The sequence below is a fragment of the Anarhichas minor genome, unplaced genomic scaffold (genome assembly GCF_050575085.1).
Source record: "Anarhichas minor isolate MPS153535 unplaced genomic scaffold, ASM5057508v1 ptg000123l, whole genome shotgun sequence".
Lineage (NCBI taxonomy): Eukaryota > Metazoa > Chordata > Actinopteri > Perciformes > Anarhichadidae > Anarhichas > Anarhichas minor.
Genome location: NW_027466569.1, coordinates 1,551,807 through 1,577,861, shown reverse-complemented (window position 1 = coordinate 1,577,861; position 26,055 = coordinate 1,551,807). Strand labels below are relative to the sequence as shown.

At 40.6% G+C, this 26,055-nt stretch overlaps 1 protein-coding gene across 1 annotated transcript; it reads right to left on the bottom strand.

Annotated features, from left to right (window-relative positions):
* Positions 1–936: 936 nt before the first annotated feature.
* Positions 937–26,055, bottom strand: LOC142940948 (para-nitrobenzyl esterase). The gene is made up of 10 exons (XM_076083153.1): positions 25,931–26,055; positions 20,232–20,502; positions 19,129–19,549; positions 15,823–15,930; positions 15,260–15,456; positions 14,027–14,226; positions 13,881–13,939; positions 6,751–6,918; positions 4,382–4,609; positions 937–3,582 (listed from the first exon to the last, which is right to left on the bottom strand). Exons 2-10 carry the CDS (start codon positions 20,493–20,495, stop codon positions 3,440–3,442), a joined length of 1,788 nt encoding a protein of 595 aa, XP_075939268.1. The 5' UTR covers positions 20,496–20,502; positions 25,931–26,055; the 3' UTR covers positions 937–3,439.

The window sequence follows — 26,055 nt, the reverse complement described above, 5'->3', positions numbered from 1 at the left end:
CGATGTGAACAGGCGCCGCAGCGTGGCACCAGTCAGCCGTATTGGAGCTGTACGATCCAGCCTTAAAGACACAGGAGCTCCAGGAGGAGCACCGTCCTCCTCCTCCTCCTCCTCCTCCTCCTCCTCTTCCTCCTTCCCTCTGCCGCCATCTGCTGGAGAAACAACTTCACACCCAAACCTGGTGCTGCTGGAGAGCTTCAATATTTTTAAATTAAAAAGAAATGACAAAAATAAATACTTTTTAAATGTCAAATGAACTGAAGTAACAGTGAAAAGAGGCGACACTACAGGTGAACTAATAGATCTTCTCTCTGTAGTCTGTTAACAAACTGTGTCCTGTGTTCTGTTCATAAGCACAGGATCCATTTCTACCGGAGGAATGCGATCGTCTTATTTATGAATTATTTGCGTCTGTACGTTTTGAAATTCAGATTGTGATGTCATTATTAAATAACCCAGAATATGATTATTGTTTCTCTTAAATGATAAAACTCATCAAACCCGACAATCAGGAATGAACAGCCTCACGTGACTGAATGAAATGATGATAAATTATGTAAAAAGTGTTTCTTCTCTCAGCTCTCTCAGAGTCATCAGATCCCTCCTCCCTCCTCCATCCTCGCTCCTCAGAGCAGAAATAAGAGCTTTGGGACGGCCGTCAATATGGCGGCGCAGAACAATGACTTCACTGACTTCACTGCTGATGACACTGGTGCTACTTTCCTTCCTCTTGATAAGAAGCACAATGTAACTAATCTGACAGTTTCTATTCATATCATTTAACTTGTTTTTCACGGTTCCTTCTTTGCTTCTAGAACAATCTGAGATGAACAAATCCAAAGAGTCTTACTAACTTGAAACTGGAAGTAAACACATCGCTACATTCAGTGTGCAGAACGTTGAACTATTCTTAAAAACTCAACGCAAATGAAATCATTCATGTGGTGTCAATTTATTGAGCATATAAAAAGTGATACAATGTCTGCATCAAAACACAACCAAGCATGATGCTGCGAGATTAATAACTGTTTTCAAAGCATAAAAACAACACAAAGCTTCAAAGTGGTTAAAAGCAAACACGGTGAAATAAACCGTGATTTAGATTTAGTTGGGTGTAAATACAAACTGGGTTGGCTGACCTCATCCACTAAACATCTGGAACAAAACAGGTAATAAACAGGAAAACAACTACAACTGTGAGTGCAATACAATATTCATGTGATAACACAAGTGCAAAAGTCTTAGTGGCAAAGCATTGAGGTTATGAATCAGTGCAAACAGCAGAACTTCACAAGTTCAGACAAACTGACTGACATGTCACTTTAAAAACACACAAATATCCATCCTTCACGTCTCACATTCCTGTTTCACTACAATCGTCTCCCTGAACTTAGAAACTCTACAGGTGTTCATGTTGATCAGAAACTCTACAGGTGTTCATGTTGATCAGAAACTCTACAGGTGTTCATGTTGATCAGAAACTCTACTGGTGTTCATGTTGATCAGAAACTCTACAGGTGTTCATGTTGATCAGAAACTCTACTGGTGTTCATGTTGATCAGAAACTCTACAGGTGTTCATGTTGATCAGAAACTCTACTGGTGTTCATGTTGATCAGAAACTCTACTGGTGTTCATGTTGATCAGAAACTCTACAGGTGTTCATGTTGAACAGAAACTCTACTGGTGTTCATGTTGATCAGAAACTCTGCTGGTGTTCATGTTGATCAGAAACTCTACTGGTGTTCATGTTGATCAGAAACTCTACAGGTGTTCATGTTGATCAGAAACTCTACTGGTGTTCATGTTGATCAGAAACTCTACTGGTGTTCATGTTGATCAGAAACTCTACAGGTGTTCATGTTGAACAGAAACTCTGCTGGTGTTCATGTTGATCAGAAACTCTGCTGGTGTTCATGTTGATCAGAAACTCTACAGGTGTTCATGTTGATCAGAAACTCTACAGGTGTTCATGTTGATCAGAAACTCTACAGGTGTTCATGTTGATCAGAAACTCTACTGGTGTTCATGTTGAACAGAAACTCTGCTGGTGTTCATGTTGATCAGAAACTCTACAGGTGTTCATGTTGATCAGAAACTCTACTGGTGTTCATGTTGAACAGAAACTCTGCTGGTGTTCATGTTGATCAGAAACTCTACTGGTGTTCATGTTGAACAGAAACTCTACTGGTGTTCATGTTGATCAGAAACTCTGCTGGTGTTCATGTTGATCAGAAACTCTGCTGGTGTTCATGTTGATCAGAAACTCTACAGGTGTTCATGTTGATCAGAAACTCTACTGGTGTTCATGTTGATCAGAAACTCGACAGGTGTTCATGTTGATCAGAAACTCGACAGGTGTTCATGTTGATCAGTAACTCTGCTGGTGTTCATGTTGATCAGAAACTCTACAGGTGTTCATGTTGAACAGATCCAGAGGGTAGACGGAGCAGAGGGAGGTTTCTACTGTAACGTCACTCCTCATTATGTGATTGTACAGCACAGAATTTCTCTCGTCATCACTTCTGTCTAAATGCTTCCTTCCATCTCCTCCACTCTTAAAGAATAACGTCCATATTATTCAACCTGGACTCTATTTTCCATATTTTTGTGACTATTGGGGAATAAAAAACGTTTGTCCGTCCACTCAGAGAGCTTGTTTCTGATCAGTATAATGAGTGTGTGACAACATCATGGAAAGAACCCAAAAGATCCCGTCTGTTTATTCCATCGGAGAAGTCTCGTTCTGGAATCTTGCGTCACATCCACGTTGTCGAAGTCATCTAAATATGTGTATACATCTTTTAGATTACACTAAAATGCTTTCTGTACTCTGACACAACACACTCTGCCGCTCTCGTTTCCACCTTGTGTTGTCTTCTGGCAACACAAGCTTTCAGAACGAGACTTCTCTGAGTGAAGCTCTTCCCATCATTCTGTCAGACACTTATAACAACAGTGTGAGCCTGTCAGTAGCAGAAACGAGCTGTTAGTGGACGTTAATGACGGCGAGGAGTGATGTCATCGCATCGTAGCGACTTCAGCGCTCTCGCTTCATTTCATTTCATCTTCTCATAGACTTCTATACAACCAGAGGAGTCGCCCCCTGGTGGACACTAGAGAGAATGCAGATTTTCAAGATACTTCCGCATCGACTTTAAGTCATTTTGGTGAACCAACCCTCGAGGTTAATGGAGATCTGGAGATATTAAACACAGATATGGCTGTTGTTCATACAAAGAGAACTCAAACGTTACTTCAAACCGACAAAATGTACAGTGTGTTTTTCAAAAGGCTGCCGGGTGAGACGGAGAAGTGGCTACATGAGATCACCTCGGTGTAACAAAGCAGTGACTTTAATGACGTCTGGGGATGAACCAGTAAGTCTGTGGTCAGTTGGTCGGTTGGTTAGTTGGTCGGTTGGTCGGTCGGTCGGTCGGTCAGTTGGTCCAGGCGTACGCGTACAGGCCGTTCTCCTTCCACAGCTGACACCGAGCCGACGAGTAGTTCTGGACCACAGACAGCCGGTCGGACAGGAGAGCAGTGGCTGCTGGGTATTCTGGCCACTCAGCCTCCATCTTACCTGCAAGACGGAAGAAGAAGTGTGATCCACAAGAAACTTTACACGTAACGATCCACAACTTTGTGGTCATTTTACTTCCATATTTGACTTTTCTTGACTTGTTCCAGACCAGAGAGATGTTCAGATTAAATATTTGTGTTTCCTTTTCTGTGCTTGTTTGTGGAGCATTGGCCCCAGACAGAGGAGCTATATGAGACCATGTTCAGAGCAGAGCAGTCAGTTAGTCTCTGGTGTCTGCTCGGTTTTATTTCTTTGCTCAAAGAATAAACTCTATTACAGTGAACTCTGACCGTTTCCAGTGATATTTGTGAACATTCTTCAGGACTCCAAATGCAGCAAAACACCAGACTTCATGGACTGGTCCAGTCTGAGCTCCTGTTTTCCAACACTGATTACTACATCTCTTAAATGTGTCAGTTAGAGGAATAGTATTAAAACCGTTTTAACACTTTTAATCTCCTAAATACACAAGATATTAGACGAGTCAGGTGGTTTAAACACGATGAGTGTCTCTTTGTTTCTTGTATGAGGACATGTTTTGGTGTGTTCTTGAATTTATTATTATTTTAATGTCAAATTAAAAATGATCAAATTACAGACTTCCCTCTGTAAAATGTGTGCTGCTAAGGCAGGATTTCATGATTTAAAGGACATTTTCAAACACAGAACAGCGTAAAACAAAGACACGTCGTCCACTACTTAAAGTGACAGTGCACCCGTGGGTCAGGGTTTGATGCTGCAGGTCTCAGAAGAGAAACAGAAACAAACACATGCACAAACACACAGGAAGCATCTTCACCTGTTTTGGCGAAGTGGACGAGGTGACGAGTGATGACGTCCCGGAAGCTCTCGTCCCGATCCGAGAGAGGTTTCCCCAGAACGAACTCCAGCCCGCCGAAGAAGGCGACGACGTCCAGACAGTGGAAGGAGAAGCGGCTGGAGAACGGCAGCAGGTCGGTGGACACGTTGACGGGTCCCGAAGGCGTGTGCGTCACCACGTATCGGTACACGGGACTGTGGAGGGCCGCTGAACACGGGGAGAGGTTTCATTTTATATCAACAGGCAATAACTTCATATTAAAACAAATTCCATAAATCTGAGTTTGCACACCAGGTGAGACGCTACACTGCTCCCGTAGCCGTGCCTACGGTGCATGAATGTGATGGAATCTGAATTGGAAGTCGCTTTGGATAAAAGCATCTGCTAAATGACTGTAATGTAACTAAACATCTCTTTAAAGGACGTTTTCTCTAAATGAGTTTGTTCTCAGACTCTGATCCAGAAACATTAATGTTTAAATATAATTCAATACTTGAATTCTGTCAGACTTCCTGTCTCAGCTCAAAGCCCATTGGTTCCTACTGAAGACGCACATCTCTCAAAACTCCTCACAGATAAAACAGCTGATCAATATACTTTTTAATCAAACAAACCAAAATAGAGACTTTGTTGGGGACTATTTTCAGCGGTGGATGAATCCACGCTCAGAGGAAGAAGAGATATTAGAATGCACACACAAGACTTGTATACAATTACTGTTGATTTTGGATCTTTTCAATAAATATTCTCAGAAAAAACACATCTCCAGGCTTTAAGCTGTTCTGCTGAATTTGGTTTTTATTGAATATCTGAGTCAAAATGATTTGAGAAGCTTTTTGCTGAAAATAAAAGTGTGATGAGCCTTGAAATCCCTCATTCACCGTCAATCCAGATCGGCCATTATTCTGCAACGGGAATAATAACAGGCTGTGCATCATAAAACAAATCACCCAGCATGCCTTGCAGTTGCCTCTCACAACAGCTGAATGTCAGTTGACTCAGATCGTCTCCGCTGACTGAGCTTAACAAGCCCCGCAGGCTAAAAGAGCTGCATGAAGCACAAAGTCATGGAGGAGCTGCAGCAGCCAATCAGAGACGAGACGCTCCAGATCTGTTTTTCACAATAAAACAGCTCGTATTGAACTAAACTAACGTCCTGTGTGAAGGCACAGAGCTCTACTGAGGGGACATTTAATATGAACACACATGAAGTGTTATGACATGATGACTCATAACACAGTCAGTTATGAACAGATGACATATGACGACAAGTTCAAAGGGTTTGAAATTAAACGATGACAATCTCTACAGATGAAGATAAAAACACAGTTCAAACATTAAGATGCAACGAAGAAAAGAGCCAACAAAGGTAGAAGAAGAGGACGAAGAGGAAGAGGTGGAAGAAGAAGACGACAATAGAGACGAAGATGAACAGGAAGAAGAAGAAGATAAAAAGAAGAAGAAAATGAAGAGGAAGATGAAGAAAAATAACAGAAAGAAGAAGATGAAGAAGAGGAAGAAAAACAAGAAGAGGAAGAAGGAGAAGAAAAAGAAGACTTGCATGTAAACGATGCTGAATCATTTTCTAAATGTTTAATGAGGAATAAAATGTCTTTTGTCAGAGTTCAAGGAGTCAACATGTTTTAATAAAACTGAATGTTTGTTTACAGGAAAACTACAACTCCCAGTGGAAGTATGGGAAACACCTGTGACCTGAAATCCACTTATTTAATTCGTATTACAAACAACAAACAAAGTGAACCCTGTTAAAGTGAAGTCATCGCTGTCCAACACACAATCTCAACTCCGAAGAATTGTGTGTTTGAATGTGTCAACAGAGACAAGTTATTATAGTTATAGTATATTATAATGCCCTTTGTTAGGACAGAAAGGTGCAACGTTATTATCTCCTTTCCTTTGGTAAAGTGTTCCCTATGCTAAAGGAGATAGGAAAGGAAGCACTGAAGCACCTTCCTGTAGCTTTCTGTTCAGAGACTTTCAGGTCACTTCACTTCAGTAGGAACCTTTCTAATAAAGGAAAACTCTTCGACCGCAGCAGGAGGTCATGTGACTCTCTTTGATATATGTTCACATTCTATGTTTCATTTCTGTCATTTGATCGTCTTTACTGTCATTTCATGATGTTTTATTCTGGACACACAAATCGATCCTCCTCTGGTGAGCTTCCTAACATTTGTTCCCTGTTGGTGTTTTATTTGGGTATTTTTCTTTTTCTCAATCGAGGATGCATGTTTGTAATTTTGGACTTTATAAATAAAACTAACTGTACTTGACTCATCACCAATCATTGATTTGCTCTCCATGTGGAAACCGATGTGCTTTTCTACCTGCAGCCCTCCGGGCCAGGTCGTTGTTAGGACAGGTGGCCCTGATGTCGGACACCATGGTGGTGTAGGCCCTCTCCGGACAGCGGTCCGTGGTGGGGCAGGGGACGGAGCTCGGATACAGCTCCAATGCCTCTGTGGGGAGATTCCCACTGAAGGACTGAAGTTTATCTGTGAGGAGCAGAGAGGTGACGAGACGATGATTCACAGGAATAAAAGGAATATACTCCACCAATGATCTTTATAAATCCCATTGAAGACTGTGTCGGTATTAAGGACACTGTGGGGTTCCACAGGGCTCTATTCTTGGTCCTGTACTATTTTATATTCATGTGCTTCCTTTGGGTCAGATAATAATACGTAGGTAAAATATGAATGTCCACTGTTATGCAGATGACAAGCGACTTTATGTTCCGCTGACTGGTAGTGACAAAGACAAATTCTTCTTACATCATTGATTGTCTCTGTGATATCATTTAAATAGATTTGTCCAAATTTGTGGTCCCTTTCTTGGGCCCCACGAACCTAAACCTGGGACTTGAAAAAGACTCTAGACTCTTGACATACATCAGCTCTATCTTACAGCCAACCCTCTGAACCCCAAAACCCACCGGCAGGATGGAAAAGCATGTTTTCTTTAAACAATTGCCAAAACTACACCGTTCATCACAGCCAGAAGCTGTAAAAAACAGCACTATTGTAAGATTTTCATCCTTCCGATTTTCATCAGTCCTTGAACACATCATGTGTGACACATGCTTCTATCAGAAAACACAACAGCAGCAAAGCATAAAAACTGTTTATTCTCCATGTCTCATTTAAAATCTCGCCCCAAATAAATATTTTATTCTACAGGTCTTATTTAAAATGATGTGCCAAATAAACCGTTTACACTAAACAGATTCTATAAAAAACATTACATTATGAGCTCCTCAGTGAAACTATGAAGTCATGATTGATTCATCTGAGACCAACAGTCATGTGACAACAAGGAGGAGAAACTTTGACTGAACTACAGGAAGTGAACACAGAGAGGAGAGGAGAGAGGAGAGAAGAGGAGGGAGGAGAGAGAGGAGAGGAGAGGAGAGGAGAGGAGAGAGGAGAGGAGAGAGGAGAGGAGAGAGGAGAGGTTTGGTTTTTAAAGTCCCTTTATTTCACTATTGCAGTGAAAAACAGAAACACTCTAAAACATCACTTAATAATCAGAAAATCAATGAAATGAAAACAAATAACCAAAAATAAAGCACCAAAGAACAAATAAACAATCAATTTCAATGATCAATATGTTCAGAAGTTCACCACCAGCTCTCCACCAGCACCCACTGAGCATAAAATGCTCCCAGTAGTCCATCTGTCCCTGAAAGCCTGGACATTGTCCACTGTCTGGTAGTAGGTGTGTTCCACCCTGAGTCGGGCTTTCAACAGTCCCTCCATAACTTTCACCGGATCCTCACTACCGGCACCCCGAGCCCGATTCTTCCGTGTCAACCAGATGGCCAACTTGGCAGAACCAGATAAAAAGTTTACCATTGTATGGACAGCCTTCTGTTTTGAGCAGTATTTTGGACCGAAGATGAACATAAAAGAAAAAACCTCTCCAAGACCCTGAAACCATCTTTTTAACCGTTCAAAGAGTGCTGAGAGCCGAGGACACTGAACAAACAAGTGTTCCAGGGTCTCAGTCTGACCGCAGAAATAACACTCCTCCCCAATTTGTGGATCCAGGTGTGCCCGGTATCTGTTGGTGGCTATAGCTCCATGTACAACCCTCCACTGGAGGTCTGCTGTCCGTTTTTCAACGGGCAGCTTGTACATGCACCTCCAGCTGCCTCTCGGGGAAGAACCTGGGCCAAAGAACTCGGTCCACCTCGACTCTGTCAACCCTGCCAGAGAGCGGAGGTTCACAACCTTTACACAGATTTCATAGATAGCTTTTTTCTCTGCTGCCTGAAACTTGTCCAGGTGAGGGGTTGTGAACGTCAGCAGCTTGTTTCCTCCCCCCTGCCAGTCCCCCACCGCTGGGGCAATGAGCAGAGTGGGGGGGGTGTACTCACTCTCTTCATCCCATTGGTCAGACAGAGTACAGTTTCCTGCAACTGCTCTCAGGCGTTGTGGCAGGGCGGCACAGACCTCCTCCACTATTCTATTGGTCAACCTGACAGACGTGATGTTAGTGTTCTGTCTGAAGGTGACCATAGATGCTGCTGTTAATGACATCTTCACCAAATGTCCCAGTTTAGTGCAGCCGGCTTCTCTCAGACGCGTTCTTAGGCTGGCAGACTGCAGCGTTTGTGTTCTAATGAAGCTGTTGAAGAACAAAGGTTCCTCCAGCAGCCACACACCCGGAGTCTCATCAGCTTTACGTGAAATGTTAAAAATCTGCCACGCCTGCAGAACAGAGCCGTAGAACGGCGTCAGCCCGGCCAAGTCCACTTCCTCAGGTTGTAGGAGAAAGAGCTGCTTATCATATCCCAACCGCCCAGCTCTCCTCAGCAGCAGTCGAGCCGTGTCCATCCAGCTGGGGCCACAGCCATAGAGCAGCTTCTGTGCAGTCCGGAGTCTGAAAGAGGCGATCCTGGACTGGATATCGATGAGACCCTGCCCCCCCTCTGCCACAGGCAGATAGAGAGCTGCTGCACGAACCCAGTGCCGGCCGGACCAGAAGAAGTCCACGACAGACCTCTGTATCTCTGCTATGAGGCCTCCAGGTGGCGTCAGAGCGATGAGTCTGTGCCACAGAGTCGAGGCAACCAAGTTATTAGCAACCAGAACTCTTCCCCTATATGACAACTGGGGTAGTAACCATCTCCACCTAGAGAACCGAGCACACACCTTCTCCTTAACTCCCTCCCAGTTCTTTTTCTCAAAAACCTCAGAGCCCAAAAACACACCCAGCACTTTTAGACCTTCTTTTCCCCACTAAAGACCTCCAGGCAGATGAGGCACCGTCTGATGTCTCCACTGTCCCACCAATAAAGCTTCAGATTTTTCCCAGTTCACCCGTGCAGATGAAGCCCTCTCATAAAGAGACAAAACATCCTGCAGACATAGAACATCTCCCTGGTCCCTAATGAAGATGTTTACATCATCAGCATACGCAGACACAGCGAGGGGACTACAAAGACTGGAGGACCCAGGCAGTGACAGACCACTGAGCCGACTTCTCAGCCTGCACAACAGAGGCTCAAAAGCGAGGCTGTATAGTTGTCCTGAGATAGGACAACCCTGCCTTATCCCTCGCCGTACAGGGATCGGTCGACTCAGGCCAGCTCCCATTTTTACCATACATTCAGCACCCCTGTACAGCAAACCCACCCAAGCCAAGAACCCATCACCAAGCCCAAAAGCCCTGAGTGCAGAAAACAGATATGCGTGACCCACCCTGTCGAAAGCCTTCTCCTGGTCTAGTGAGACAATACCAACATCTACATCGTGGAATTTACATACATCAAGCACATCACGGATGAGAAAGATATTGTCCATAACTGTTCTATCTGGAATACAGTACGTTTGGTCGCTATTTACAACCACTTCCAGGTAGTCTCTTAGTCTGTTAGATAAGGCTCTGGAAAGCACCTTATAGTCTGTGCAAAGCAGGGCCACTGGTCTCCAGTTCTTAAGAAGGGCCAAGTCGCCCTTCTTGGGCAGCAGAGAGAGTACTGCCCGCTGGCATGAAACAGGAAGTGATCCTGTTTTAAAACATTCCATCAAAACAGAGTGTAAGTCAGAACCGATAATGTTCCAGAATTTCTTAAAGAAATCCGAGGAGAGACCGTCGATTCCCGGAGTCTTTCCTGAAGCCATCTGGTTCACTGCAACCGTCAGCTCCTCCAGCGTCAGCTCTCCGTCCAGCATATCCCTCTCTGCTGGACTGAGCTGGGGAAGACCCTCCAGGAGCTCCCTACTGCTCTCCGTACAGGATTGCTCTTCCCCAAAAAGAGCAGCGTAGAAGCCCACGGCATGGGTCCTCATCTCCCTCTGGTCAGTGGTTATCCTGCCTCCTGGGAGCTTCAGACAGGTCATCCGCTTCCTCTGCGCCACCGATCTCTCCAGGTTGAAGAAAAGCGAGCTTGGGGCATCCATGTCCCTCAACTTGAGGAAACGGGACCTGACCAGAGCTCCTTTCACTCTCTCTTGCAGGAAGGAGCTCAACTCCAACCTCCTCTCCTTCAGCAGTTGGCCCACACCGGGATCTGGGTCTCTCTGGAAGCCCTCCTCAATGATCTTTATGTTGGCTTCAAGGTCTTTAACAGCAGACTTGATTATAGCGGTGGCGTTTGAGGTGTACTGCTGGCAGAACACACGGATCTGCGCTTTTCCGACCTCCCACCACTGTTTCAGAGAACTGAAACGAACTTTTTCAGTTTTCCACTGCTGCCAAAGAACCCCAAAGCTCTGACAAAAAGTGCTGTCCTGTAGAAGTTTATTATTAAAATGCCAGTAGGAGCTAACCCTTTCACCTGGTGAGGTTATCAAGCCTAAACTGACGAGGTGGTGATCAGAGAACCCAACTGGACTGATTGTGCTGTTCTTCAGTCTGGAACTGAGACTGCGAGAGATGTAAATTCTGTCCAGCCTGGCTGCACTAATCCTGTCGTTGCTGACTCTAACCCAAGCGTACTGTCTGTTTAGTGGGTGTTTTATTCTCCACGTGTCCAACAGATCTAAGTGTGTGATGACGTTGTGGAGACTCTGAGCTGACTGCGGGTGTGGTTCCTCACTATTCCGGTCTATGGTGAAGTCTAGAGTACAGTTAAAATCCCCTCCGATGATCAGTTGCTCCTGATGGCAGCTCTGCAGTTTGTTTTGCAGCGTAGTAAAGAAACGTGCTCTTTCTGACCCCTGATTCGGTGCATATATGTTCACGAAGCAGTAAAGCGAGCTCTCTATCTCTGCCCTCACCATCAGCAAACGACCCTTCACCACCTCAGTGACTGACAGGACGGTTGCATTAGCTGCTGTTCTAAACAGCACGGCTACCCCGGCACTAAGATTGGTGCCGTGGCTCAGGGTGCATGAGCCCTCCCACCATAAACCCCAGTCTACTTCATCTGATGGAATGGTGTGAGTTTCTTGCAAAAAGAGGATGTCCAACCTTTTTTGATTTACAACCTCCTGTATTAATGCTCTTTTATGCCCGTCCCGCCCACCATTGATGTTTAAAGACCCTAAATTGAAGCTCTGCATAGAAAGGTCAGAGGATGGAAGGAGGTAAGACAAGATAAGAAGTAAGCAGTGGAAAGTGGAAAACCCCGTGTGACACATGATCATGTTAAACTGTCTTAGTTTTTTGAACTCTTCCACTTTTCCTTACTTTCCTCAAGGTTGTGATGTGTTTCTTTAGGCGGAAGCGCTTTTTTCCATCTAGAAGGTCCAAACCCACCTTTCTCTGCGCCACCCCAACAGATCGTATGAACTTGTCAATGTCAGGGAAATAATCACTCACTTTTGCAGATCTATTGTAAGTTACATCCAAAAACGAGTTTATTTCCTCTAGTGAATACAGATCAGTGCCTTTAATGCACGTTTCAGAATTAGATGCAACATCTGATTCACTCTCATACTCCATGTCCTCTCCTTCACAAGACAGCTGGCTGTTGGACACAGACCCTACACTCTGTGCTTCATCTAAGGCTATGGTGAGATCTCCACCTGCTGAACCTGTAGCTGCCTCTTCACAGACTTCTACCGACTGTGGTGGTGCTTCGGTACCAGATGTAGTGAGGTTCTGCGCCACCACAGAAGCCTGCTGGTTGTAAGACTGGCCCTGATCCTCCTTATCAACATTATTGTTATCAGCAGAAGACGAAGAAGCGCCGCCGACCGCACCGGCGGGAGCCGCCGCGGCACCCGCCCCGGCACCGGCGGGAGCCGCCGCGGCACCGGCGGGAGCCGCCGCGGCACCAGGCTCCGCCTCCGCCTCTCTCTGCTGCTTGTGCGGACACGCGAAGCGTTTGTGTCCTACATCTCCACACTCAAAGCATTTGATCTGTCCCGAGCTAGCGTACACCATGTATGAACCCTCCCCGTGTTTAACCCTGAAGGACACCTCCAGTGTTTGTGTAGGTGACTCCAGGAACATGAAGACCTGCCGCCTAAGAGACAGCACGTGCTTCAGTTTGGGATCCTTACACCCCAAACTGACTGTTTTAAATCCGCTGGCAAACTTTCCAAACCTGCGCAGCTCATTTTCTAACAGCTCGTTCGGTATAAACGGCGGAACACCGGACACGGTGATCCGCGTAGAGGGCACTGAGAGCGGAGAGACCTGCACGAAGCTGTCCCTGATCAACACGCCGCTCTCTATCAGGTTGTGGACATAAGCCTCGCTCGCCACGAACACAACCACAGCTTTATTCATCCAAGATGCAAAGGAGAGTTTGTCATGTCCCACCTGCTCTCCGACAGCCAGCAGCACCTCCTCTACTGACACGCTGCTATCCGGTGGAACTACCCGGACTCCCTGCCGGATTGACGGGCGTGGCGTCTCGAAGGACGCCATCCTCCCGAACAACACCAAACACCACTAATCACACGTTCCACCGATAAATACACTGCTTAGTATCTCACCCGACCACGTGCAGAGACAGAAGAGCCGAGGAACAAATCCCAAAGCAGCGAAAACACATTCAAACCTCCGCGCCACTCTCACGTCCACCACTCACACTCACACGCAACCGGAAACGGAAACAGAGGAGAGGAGGAGAGAGGAGGAGAGGAGAGAGGAGAGGAGAATAATTTAATATTCATAACATGAAGAGCCTCCATTTTTTTCCAATGTTGGTAACACTTGTGAACACTTGGGAACAAGTTATATAGATTCCATTGCTTGCCAATTTTTGTAAAATATATTATTAAAGAAGTTTTACTTGCTTCTTTTCTTTTTTTATGATTGATGACATCATAACTGTTATTCTGCACTAAAGACATGTTCTAGTTATCTCTACTTCTAGTCATGATGGTTCTGTTTCATAGAGGAGCAGAACGTTAGATTACAGTTCAAAATGAAGGCCACAAAGAAAAATGTGACAGGAGAGAAAGAAAGCCCTGAAACTGCTTTGAGTTCAGAGGGTTAACGCTGATGTTCCCAGTGCAGATGTTACCTGTGCAGATGTTACCTGTGCAGATGTTACCTGTTACAAACCACTGGTAGTCCCCCCAGGTCCACATGGAGATGTTTGCAGCCACGGGGCTGCAGAGGGAAACACAGAACTCTCAGTACAGTCTGACGGAGGATCACAGCTGACAGAGATGAACCCTGAACCAGGTGAGCTCTCACCTGGAGTCCACCTCCTGCTCCGTCGTCCCGACGACAAAAGGAACGTCGCTGTGGCCTCCTTTCCTCTCCCACACCTCGAAAGGCGGAGCTTCCAGGACGTAACCGTCCACCACGGTGACCGGCCCAATGAAGCGCCCTCTGGTGGGGAGATCTGAGGAGTCTCCTGCGGCCCAGGAGGGGTAGTCCTGCCACGGGACGGCCTACGGGAATATTTAGGGATTAAAAGGTGCTAAGAGGAGAAAACAGAGCTCATGATGTGATGTTTAGAACCATAAAACTTCAGACACACAATCCAGAAGAAGACTAGATTATGAAAACATTTGGCTGTGGAGAAACACGAGCAGTCACACGTTTTAAACTACTAGTCTTGTACTTTTCATGTTGGTCAGCAGAGGGTTACATTAACTAAAGTACTGCTAGTGAAACTATTAGAATGGAACGTACAAATGGAAGAAAAATGGAGAGAAACAGACTTTAGAAGAACAATACAGCGACGGATTTAACATAACTCAGATATTTAAGTTGTCTGAACTCACATTTTATAGTCAACTAAATTCATCATTTTGAGTAAACTATGCTCAAGTTTATGACATGAATGAACTAAACACAATCAATTTCAGCTTTAGAAACTCACAGTGAGCGATCCACCTCACTTAAAGTGTTTGGGCAAACTGTTTCCTGACTTATTTTAAAGGGAAGTCAACTTATTACAATTTTAAAGTGCAGCAAAATAAAACATGCTGTTCAAAGTCGAAGTGACATTTTAAAGACCGTAATAACCTCAACATGACTGCTGCTCATATTAATGTTCAGTAGCAGCTCGTTTGTTATTTCATTTCATAAAATACACTATTCATAATTCATCTTCAGGTTATGGTGGAAACATTGAATTGAATAAAAGCTTTTTTTGAATTCAATAAATCTTAATGAGGTTTGGAAAACCTCTGTTGAGTTCCACAGTAACAAAAAAAAATCTTTGAACTAAGTTTAGTCTCCACTTTCTTTATTAAAATGTAAGATTAGAAACTTTCATTCAGGTGCTTTGGACACAATAATCCATCCAAATGTCTCAATTTATCATAAAGATGAGCTATGAATCTGATATTTTGGGAAATCCTCAAACATTAGAAACTATTAAAAAGAGAATAACTACCGTGCTGTATTTCTTTTATAGCTATTAAATAACTTCAAAACTCCCTCTTAGCCGAGACAACCTGTCCGTCCGTCTCCTACCTCGAGGACCCGTCTGATGGACAGACGTCTGAGGCAGGTCCGGTCTCTGCAGCCCGTCTTCTTCAGGAACACCAGGTTGTCGGACTCGGCTCGCTCCAGAGACGCGTTGAGGACGGACGAGCCGCTCATGTCCACCGCCGTGCGGAAGAGACCCTTCGCCAGCGGAGACGTCATCATGATCCACACCGACGTCCCACCTTCATAAACCATAAACCATATGGCACAAACAATAACCACGCTGACGTACTTACACTTAGATGATGTTATTTTGAGTGTTTATGGAGCTGCTACAATGTTAGCTTAGCATAGCACCAAACTCTCAGAAAACAAGTCATTTAAAAGTTATTTGCGTGTCGTCTTGTAGAGACTTGAATTCAGACTTTTTACAAATCAGTATCATTCTGTAGTTATTTCTGCATCATTTTTATCCATTTATTGTAATTAACATTTTATAATGTTATTCTTTTATAAGTCTGTTATTAGTGTTTGCATGTGTGAAACTCCCATTGGTTAAATGAAGGTTAATGAATTCTCACAGCAGGACTCAATGACACAGTTCATACCTGAGCTCTGTCCCAATATGGTGACTTTCTCAGGGTCTCCCCCGAACACGTGGATGTTCCTCTGGACCCACTTCAGAGCTGCGATCTGGTCCATGAAGCCATAGTTCCCTGTAGAGGAGGTAGGATGGGGGGGGGGGGGGGGGTCACGATGTGACCTTGTTTCCGGCATCCCATTTTCTCCGTCAGATACAAAAGCAGCTCTCTGTAGCTCCCTGAACTAAATTTAACTCGAAGAAATGGGGCCACGAAGGACTCACTCACACCCCCCCCCCCCCACATTCCCCTCCATCGAGTCACGCGATGATCTCTTCTCATTCGACGGGTCATTTCACATCAGGGTCACAGCGGGTTTGGATTATGTAACGTAATGTATTAAAATTACACCCAGCTCGACTCACAAACACTCTAATTAGCGTCTCACAGTGTGCGAAGATGCAAACATCAACACAGAAGATAAATCCTCTCCATTTGTCACATTAACGTTCATTAAGTATTCACATGTTAATGGAAAGGGTGAAGACTTCTATTTCAACAGCCATTAGGACTTCAAAGCAACAACCACATGGACGCTGTTAAAAGCTTCCTGGAGCCGCACTATGAACCATAAACACTATGAACCATAAACACTATGAACCACAAACACTATGAACCACAAACACTATGAACCACAAACACTATGAACCACAAACACTGTGAACCATAAACACTGTGAACCACAAACACTGTGAATCACAAACACTGTGAACCACAAACACTGTGAACCATAAACACTGTGAATCACAAACACTGTGAACCACAAACACTGTGAACCACAAACACTGTGAACCATAAACACTGTGAACCACAAACACTGTGAACCACAAACACTGTGAACCACAAACACTGTGAACCACAAACACTATGAACCACAAACACTGTGAACCACAAACACTGTGAACCACAAACACTGTGAACCACAAACACTGTGAACCACAAACACTGTGAACCACAAACACTGTGAACCACAAACACTGTGAATCATAAACACTATGAACCATAAACACTGTGAACCACAAACACTGTGAACCACAAACACTGTGAACCACAAACACTGTGAACCACAAACACTGTGAACCACAAACACTGTGAACCACAAACACTGTGAATCATAAACACTATGAACCATAAACACTATGAACCACAAACACTGTGAACCACAAACACTGTGAACCACAAACACTGTGAACCACAAACACTGTGAATCATAAACACTATGAACCACAAACACTGTGAACCACAAACACTGTGAACCACAAACACTGTGAACCACAAACACTGTGAACCACAAACACTGTGAACCACAAACACTGTGAACCACAAACACTATGAACCACAAACACTGTGAACCACAAACACTGTGAACCACAAACACTGTGAACCACAAACACTGTGAATCATAAACACTATGAACCACAAACACTATGAACCACAAACACTGTGAACCACAAACACTGTGAACCATAAACACTGTGAATCATAAACACTGTGAACCACAAACACTGTGAACCACAAACACTGTGAATCATAAACACTATGAACCACAAACACTGTGAACCACAAACACTGTGAACCACAAACACTGTGAACCACAAACACTGTGAACCACAAACACTGTGAACCACAAACACTGTGAATCATAAACACTGTGAACCACAAACACTATGAACCACAAACACTGTGAACCACAAACACTGTGAACCACAAACACTGTGAACCACAAACACTGTGAACCACAAACACTGTGAACCACAAACACTGTGAATCATAAACACTATGAACCACAAACACTGTGAACCACAAACACTGTGAACCACAAACACTGTGAACCACAAACACTGTGAACCACAAACACTGTGAATCATAAACACTATGAACCACAAACACTATGAACCACAAACACTGTGAACCACAAACACTGTGAACCATAAACACTGTGAATCATAAACACTATGAACCACAAACACTGTGAACCACAAACACTGTGAATCATAAACACTATGAACCACAAACACTGTGAACCATAAACACTGTGAATCATAAACACTATGAACCACAAACACTGTGAACCATAAACACTGTGAATCATAAACACTGTGAATCATAAACACTATGAACCATAAACACTATGAACCACAAACACTGTGAACCACAAACACTGTGAATCATAAACACTATGAACCACAAACACTATGAACCACAAACACTATGAGCACGTAAAGAACTGCTTACTGTAACCTGGTGACCCGAACACTGACGGACCTGACAGTGAGTCAGGATGAACAATCACAACACGTCAACAGGAACCACCAAGTATAGTGCGACAGGAACAGGAAATGATGTCATGTGCTGATGATTCACTTTGAGTGTTTTAGTCGACATACTGACTTTATTGAGGAAAAACGTATTTTAATGTAAACATAATTAAATTATGTATATGTGACCTTGAATACACTTAAATATATACGGATATAAACCGTATTCATGTGAACTTTGATATATTATTTATATATATAAACTTATATATGCCAACTGTATTATCATATATGTAAACTCTGACATATTATCATATATGTAAACTCAGACATATTATCATATATGTAAACTCTAACATATTATCTATATGTAAACTCTAACATATTATCTATATATAAACTCAGACATATTATCTATATGTAAACTAACATATTATCTATATGTAAACTAACATATTATCTATATGTAAACTCAGGCATATTATCATATATGTAAACTCAGACATATTATCATATATGTAAACTCAGACATATTATCATATATGTAAACTCTAACATATTATCTATATGTAAACTCTAACATATTACCATATATGTAAATTCTGACATATTATCATATATGTAAACTCTGACATATTATCATATATGTAAACTCAGACATATTATCATATATGTAAACTCAGACATATTATCATATATGTAAACTCTGACATATTATCATATATGTAAACTCTGACATATTATCATATATGTAAACTCTGACATATTATCATATATGTAAACTCAGACATATTATCATATATGTAAACTCTAACATATTACCATATATGTAAACTCTGACATATTATCATATATGTAAACTCTGACATATTATCATATATGTAAACTCAGACATATTATCATATATGTAAACTCTAACATATTACCATATATGTAAACTCTGACATATTATCATATATGTAAACTCTGACATATTATCATATATGTAAACTCACAGTGAGCATCACGGACTGACCTGAGGTGTTCTTTGGAGAACCTTCTCTCAGGATCTCTAGAGCCAGGAAGCCGAAGGCGTTGAGTCTGTAGTTGAAGCTGACGTAGACCATCTCCGTGTCGGTGGCGAGCTTCTCCGTGGGCGAGTAGCCCCGCTCTCCTCCACTGAGCATGTGCAGGTATCCCCCGTGGATCCACACCACGACGGGCAGCTTGGCGTCGGGCTGCAGCGTGGGTGTCCACACGTTGAGGAAGAGGCAGTCCTCCTGGCCCATCACCTTACCCTCGATGGACAGCGGACGCACCTGAGGACACATGCTGCGGAAGCAGCCGGCGTCCGTCACCCTGGCCCGGCACACGGGGTCGGCCGGAGGTGCCCAACGCAGGTCACCGACCGGTGGAGCGGCGTAAGGAATGCCCTTAAAGGAGTAGGCTCCATTATTCTGAGAAAGAAAGGATTCAAAAGGGACGTTAGATGAGGAAAACTGATTATGTTTAATATCATTGCAAACGACTGCTGCAAAGTGAATAAATCTGTGACTAACTTGTGTATAAATACTCTTTACTGAGAGGAATGATGGTCAACGCTGTAAAAAATGACCTCATGATGAGAAAATAAAAACAAATTGGAAGCTAGAAGCAAAACTAAATGTAAAAGTGATGCATGAATCTACTTTGAACTAATAATTACAGTAGAGATTTCATGCTGAGTTCCAATGTCGAAGCTCAGAGCGATTTTCACCTAAAATAATTTTTATGACAATGTTCCATTGTAAGTTCTGCAGAGTAAGGCGCTGATCACAGTTCTGATGTCTTGTTAGAAAAGTTAAGGACTGAGGATTACAACATTTGTGATTCAAAGAAATGTAATTTTCAGAGAATAAAACTAATTTGAGTTAAAAGAGGGATGTGAGGTCAGCTTAGTTTGAGGAGATTTGAGTTTTCTCTGATTGAAAACTAAACTAAAACTGAAAAATAATTATCTTCTTTTATCTATAAATCTATAAGTCTTCTTATTTTGAAAAGATGGCTGTAATATTATTGTGTATATCTTGTATTTATGGTGATTTATGTCTCTCTTTTTAACGGATTTGTGCATGAAGACACTCCGGAGTCCAAACTCACGTGTCTCCCTCTGAACTCGCCACAGTCCGTGGACACCTGGGTGACGCCCGGCGGCAGCGTCTGGGCGACGTAGCCGAGGTAGGCGGCGAGGGAGAGCAGAGCGAGCACGCCTAGGCAGAGGAGGACGATGCAGCGTCTGGAGAGCACCAGCAGGGGGCTGATGTAGTGTCTGTGACGGACGTACTGCACCTCCTCCTCCTCCTCCTCCTGCACCAGGTAGCGGTACTCCGTCCTCTCCGGGACCTCGAACGCATCCTCATTCATCTTCACTCTGAGACGCGAAACAGAAAACTCAAGTCACCCGTGGTCAGATCAACATAGTTTCTTCAGACATTTACCAGTAACCATCTCAGTGTAAATAAACTTTAACATTAACCATCACAGTGTAAATAAAGTTTAACGTTAACCATCAAAGTGTAAATACAGTTTAACGTTAACCATCAGAGTGTAAATAAAGTTTAACGTTAACCATCAAAGTGTAAATACAGTTTAACGTTAACCATCAGAGTGTAAATAAAGTTTAACGTTAAACATCAAAGTGTAAATACAGTTTAACGTTAACCATCACAGTGTAAATAGTTTAACATTAACCATCAGAGTGTAAATAAAGTTTAACGTTAACCATCACAGTGTAAATAAAGTTTAAACGTTAACCATCAGTGTAAATAAAGTTTAACGTTAACCATCAAAGTGTAAATACAGTTTAACGTTAACCATCAGAGTGTAAATAAAGTTTAAACGTTAAACATCAAAGTGTAAATACAGTTTAACGTTAACCATCACAGTGTAAATAGTTTAACATTAACCATCTCAGTGTAAATACAGTTTAACGTTAACCATCACAGTGTAAATAAAGTTTAAACGTTAACCATCAGTGTAAATAAAGTTTAACGTTAACCATCAAAGTGTAAATACAGTTTAACGTTAACCATCAGAGTGTAAATACAGTTTAACGTTAAACATCAAAGTGTAAATACAGTTTAACGTTAACCATCAGAGTGTAAATACAGTTTAACGTTAAACATCAAAGTGTAAATACAGTTTAACGTTAACCATCAGAGTGTAAATAAAGTTTAACGTTAAACATCAAAGTGTAAATACAGTTTAACGTTAACCATCACAGTGTAAATAGTTTAACATTAAGCATCAGAGTGTAAATAAAGTTTAACGTTAACCATCTCAGTATAAATAAACTTTAATATTAACCATCACAGTGTAAATAAAGTTTAAACGTTAACCATCACAGTGTAAATAAAGTTTAACGTTAACCATCAGAGTGTAAATAAAGTTTAACGTTAACCATCAGAGTGTAAATAAAGTTTAACGTTAACCATCAGAGTGTAAATAAAGTTTAACGTTAACATCACAGTGTAAATACAGTTTAACGTTAAACATCACAGTGTCAATACAGTTTAACGTTAAACATCAGAGTGTAAATAAAGTTTAACGTAAACCATCTCAGTGTAAATACAGTTTAACGTTAACCATCTCAGTGTAAATACAGTTTAACGTTAACCATCAGAGTGTAAATAAAGTTTAACGTTAACCATCTCAGTGTAAATAAAGTTTAACGTTAACCATCTCAGTATAAATAAACTTTAATATTAACCATCACAGTGTAAATAAAGTTTAAACGTTAACCATCACAGTGTAAATACAGTTTAACGTTAACCATCACAGTGTAAATAGTTTAACATTAACCATCTCAGTGTAAATAAAGTTTAAACGTTAACCATCAGTGTAAATAAAGTTTAACGTTAACCATCAAAGTGTAAATACAGTTTAACGTTAACCATCAGAGTGTAAATACAGTTTAACGTTAAACATCAAAGTGTAAATACAGTTTAACGTTAACCATCAGAGTGTAAATAAAGTTTAACGTTAAACATCAAAGTGTAAATACAGTTTAACGTTAACCATCACAGTGTAAATAGTTTAACATTAACCATCAGAGTGTAAATAAAGTTTAACGTTAACCATCTCAGTGTAAATAAAGTTTAACATTAACCATCAGAGTGTAAATAAAGTTTAACGTAAACCATCTCAGTGTAAATACAGTTTAACGTTAACCATCTCAGTGTAAATACAGTTTAACATTAACCATCAGAGTGTAAATAAAGTTTAACGTTAACCATCTCAGTATAAATAAACTTTAATATTAACCATCACAGTGTAAATAAAGTTTAAACGTTAACCATCACAGTGTAAATAAAGTTTAACGTTAACCATCACAGTGTAAATAAAGTTTAACCTGAACCATCAGAGTGTAAATAAAGTTTAACGTTAAACTGTATTCACACTGTGATGGTTAACGTTAACCATCAGAGTGTAAATAAAGTTTAACGTTAACCATCAGAGTGTAAATAAAGTTTAACGTTAACCATCAGAGTGTAAATAAAGTTTAACGTTAACATCACAGTGTAAATACAGTTTAACGTTAAACATCACAGTGTCAATACAGTTTAACGTTAAACATCAAAGTGTAAATAAAGTTTAACATTAACCATCAGAGTGTAAATAAAGTTTAACGTAAACCATCTCAGTGTAAATACAGTTTAACGTTAACCATCTCAGTGTAAATACAGTTTAACGTTAACCATCAGAGTGTAAATAAAGTTTAACGTTAACCATCAGAGTGTAAATAAAGTTTAACGTTAACCATCAGAGTGTAAATAAAGTTTAACGTTAAACTGTATTCACACTGTGATGGTTAACGTTAACCATCAGAGTGTAAATAAAGTTTAACGTTAACATCACAGTGTAAATACAGTTTAACGTTAAACATCACAGTGTAAATACAGTTTAACGTTAAACTTTATTTACATTGTGATGGTTAACGTTAAACTTTATTTACACTCTGATGGTTAACGTTAAACTGTATTTACACTGTGATGGTTAATGTTAAACATCACAGTGTAAATACAGTTTAACGTTAACATCACAGTGTAAATACAGTTTAACGTTAACCATCTCAGTGTAAATACAGTTTAACGTTAACCATCAGTGTAAATACAGTTTAACGTTAACCATCAGAGTGTAAATACAGTTTAACGTTAACCATCACAGTGTAAATACAGTTTAACGTTAACCATCAGAGTGTAAATAAAGTTTAACGTTAACCATCAGAGTGTAAATACAGTTTAACGTTAACCATCACAGTGTAAATAAAGTTTAACTTTAACCATCACAATGTAAATAAAGTTTAACGTTAACCATCAGAGTGTAAATAAAGTTTAACGTTAACCATCAGAGTGTAAATAAAGTTTAACGTTAACCATCTCAGTGTAAATAAAGTTTAACGTTAACCATCTCAGTATAAATAAACTTTAATATTAACCATCACAGTGTAAATAAAGTTTAAACGTTAACCATCACAGTGTAAATAAAGTTTAACGTTAACCATCACAGTGTAAATAAAGTTTAACGTTAACCATCAGAGTGTAAATAAAGTTTAACGTTAAACTGTATTCACACTGTGATGGTTAACGTTAACCATCAGAGTGTAAATAAAGTTTAACGTTAACCATCAGAGTGTAAATAAAGTTTACATCACAGTGGAAATACAGTTTAACGTTAACATCACAGTGTAAATACAGTTTAACGTTAAACATCACAGTGTAAATACAGTTTAACGTTAAACATCAAAGTGTAAATACAGTTTAACGTTAACCATCAGAGTGTAAATAAAGTTTAACGTTAACCATCTCAGTGTAAATACAGTTTAACGTTAACCATCACAGTGTAAATACAGTTTAACGTTAACCATCAGAGTGTAAATAAAGTTTAACGTTAACCATCAGTGTAAATACAGTTTAACATTAACCATCAGAGTGTAAATACAGTTTAACGTTAACCATCACAGTGTAAATACAGTTTAACGTTAACCATCAGAGTGTAAATAAAGTTTAACGTTAACCATCAGAGTGTAAATACAGTTTAACGTTAACCATCACAGTGTAAATAAAGTTTAACGTTAAACTTTATTTACACTCTGATGGTTAACGTTAAACTTTATTTACATTGTGATGGTTAACGTTAAACTGTATTTACACTGTGATGGTTAACGTTAAACATCACAGTGTAAATACAGTTTAACGTTAACATCACAGTGTAAATAAAGTTTAACGTTAACCATCTCAGTGTAAATAAAGTTTAACGTTAACCATCACAGTGTAAATACAGTTTAACGTTAACCATCACAGTGTAAATAAAGTTTAACGTTAACCATCACAGTGTAAATAAAGTTTAACGTTAACCATCACAGTGTAAATAAAGTTTAACGTTAACCATCAGAGTGTAAATAAAGTTTAACGTTAACCATCAGTGTAAATACAGTTTAACGTTAACCATCTCAGTGTAAATACAGTTTAACATTAACCATCACAGTGTAAATAAAGTTTAACGTTAACCATCACAATGTAAATAAAGTTTAACGTTAACCATCAGAGTGTAAATAAAGTTTAACGTTAGCCATCAGAGTGTAAATAAAGTTTAACATTAACCATCACAGTGTAAATAAAGTTTAACGTTAAACTTTATTTACATTGTGATGGTTAACGTTAACCATCAGAGTGTAAATAAAGTTTAACGTTAAACATCAGAGTGTAAATAAAGTTTAACGTTAAACATCAGAGTGTAAATAAAGTTTAACGTTAACCATCAGAGTGTAAATAAAGTTTAACGTTAACCATCAGAGTGTAAATAAAGTTTAACGTTAAACATCAGAGTGTAAATAAAGTTTAACGTTAACCATCACAATGTAAATAAAGTTTAACGTTAACCATCAGAGTGTAAATAAAGTTTAACGTTAACCATCAGAGTGTAAATAAAGTTTAATGTTAACCATCACAGTGTAAATAAAGTTTAAAGTTAACCATCACAGTGTAAATAAAGTTTAACGTTAACCATCACAATGTAAATAAAGTTTAACGTTAACCATCAGAGTGTAAATAAAGTTTAACGTTAACCATCAGAGTGTAAATAAAGTTTAACGTTAACCATCACAGTGTAAATAAAGTTTAACGTTAACCATCACAGTGTAAATAAAGTTTTATGTTAACCATCAGAGTGTAAATAAAGTTTAACATTAACCATCACAATGTAAATAAAGTTTAACGTTAACCATCAGAGTGTAAATAAAGTTTAACGTTAACCATCAGAGTGTAAATAAAGTTTAACGTTAACCATCTCAGTGTAAATACAGTTTATTAGTATCATGTATTAGTATCATGTACATTAATAACATTTCAAAATCAAACATTACGCGGTATAAATCAAATTTTTTTAATTCAGATAAATCTGATAATTTAAGAGTTTTATTTATTGATAATGTCACGTGGTATTGTACAGTTGAAAAGGGCACGCACGTGCATAAATACACACACACACACACACACGCAGCAAAGAGGAAACGTGTGGAACAATCCTCGGACAGGATGTGAAGAGAAATTTAACTCCGTTATAACAAACAAAGATGAATATTTAAATATTAAATCAACATCATTATTATAATCTCAGTGTGTCACATTTAAACCAGCGGATCAAACTAAACCAGACTGGACTTGGCCCTTCGTGTTTCTATTTTTAAAAACACTTATTCTGTCCTCTCTCGTGTTTACTCTGGACTTTATTCTGGACTTCCGGTTCCTTTACTGAGATAAAAGTATCGTTTCTTTATGAAGTATCGTTTCTTTACTCACCATGTCCGCTCCGCTCTCTGAACTCTGGATTATAGAGATGACGCATTTATTTATTCAGGACTCACCGAAAACTAGGATTTCACCCCGAGGGGGGGCGGAGCCTTACGTCAGTTTACGTGATGTCG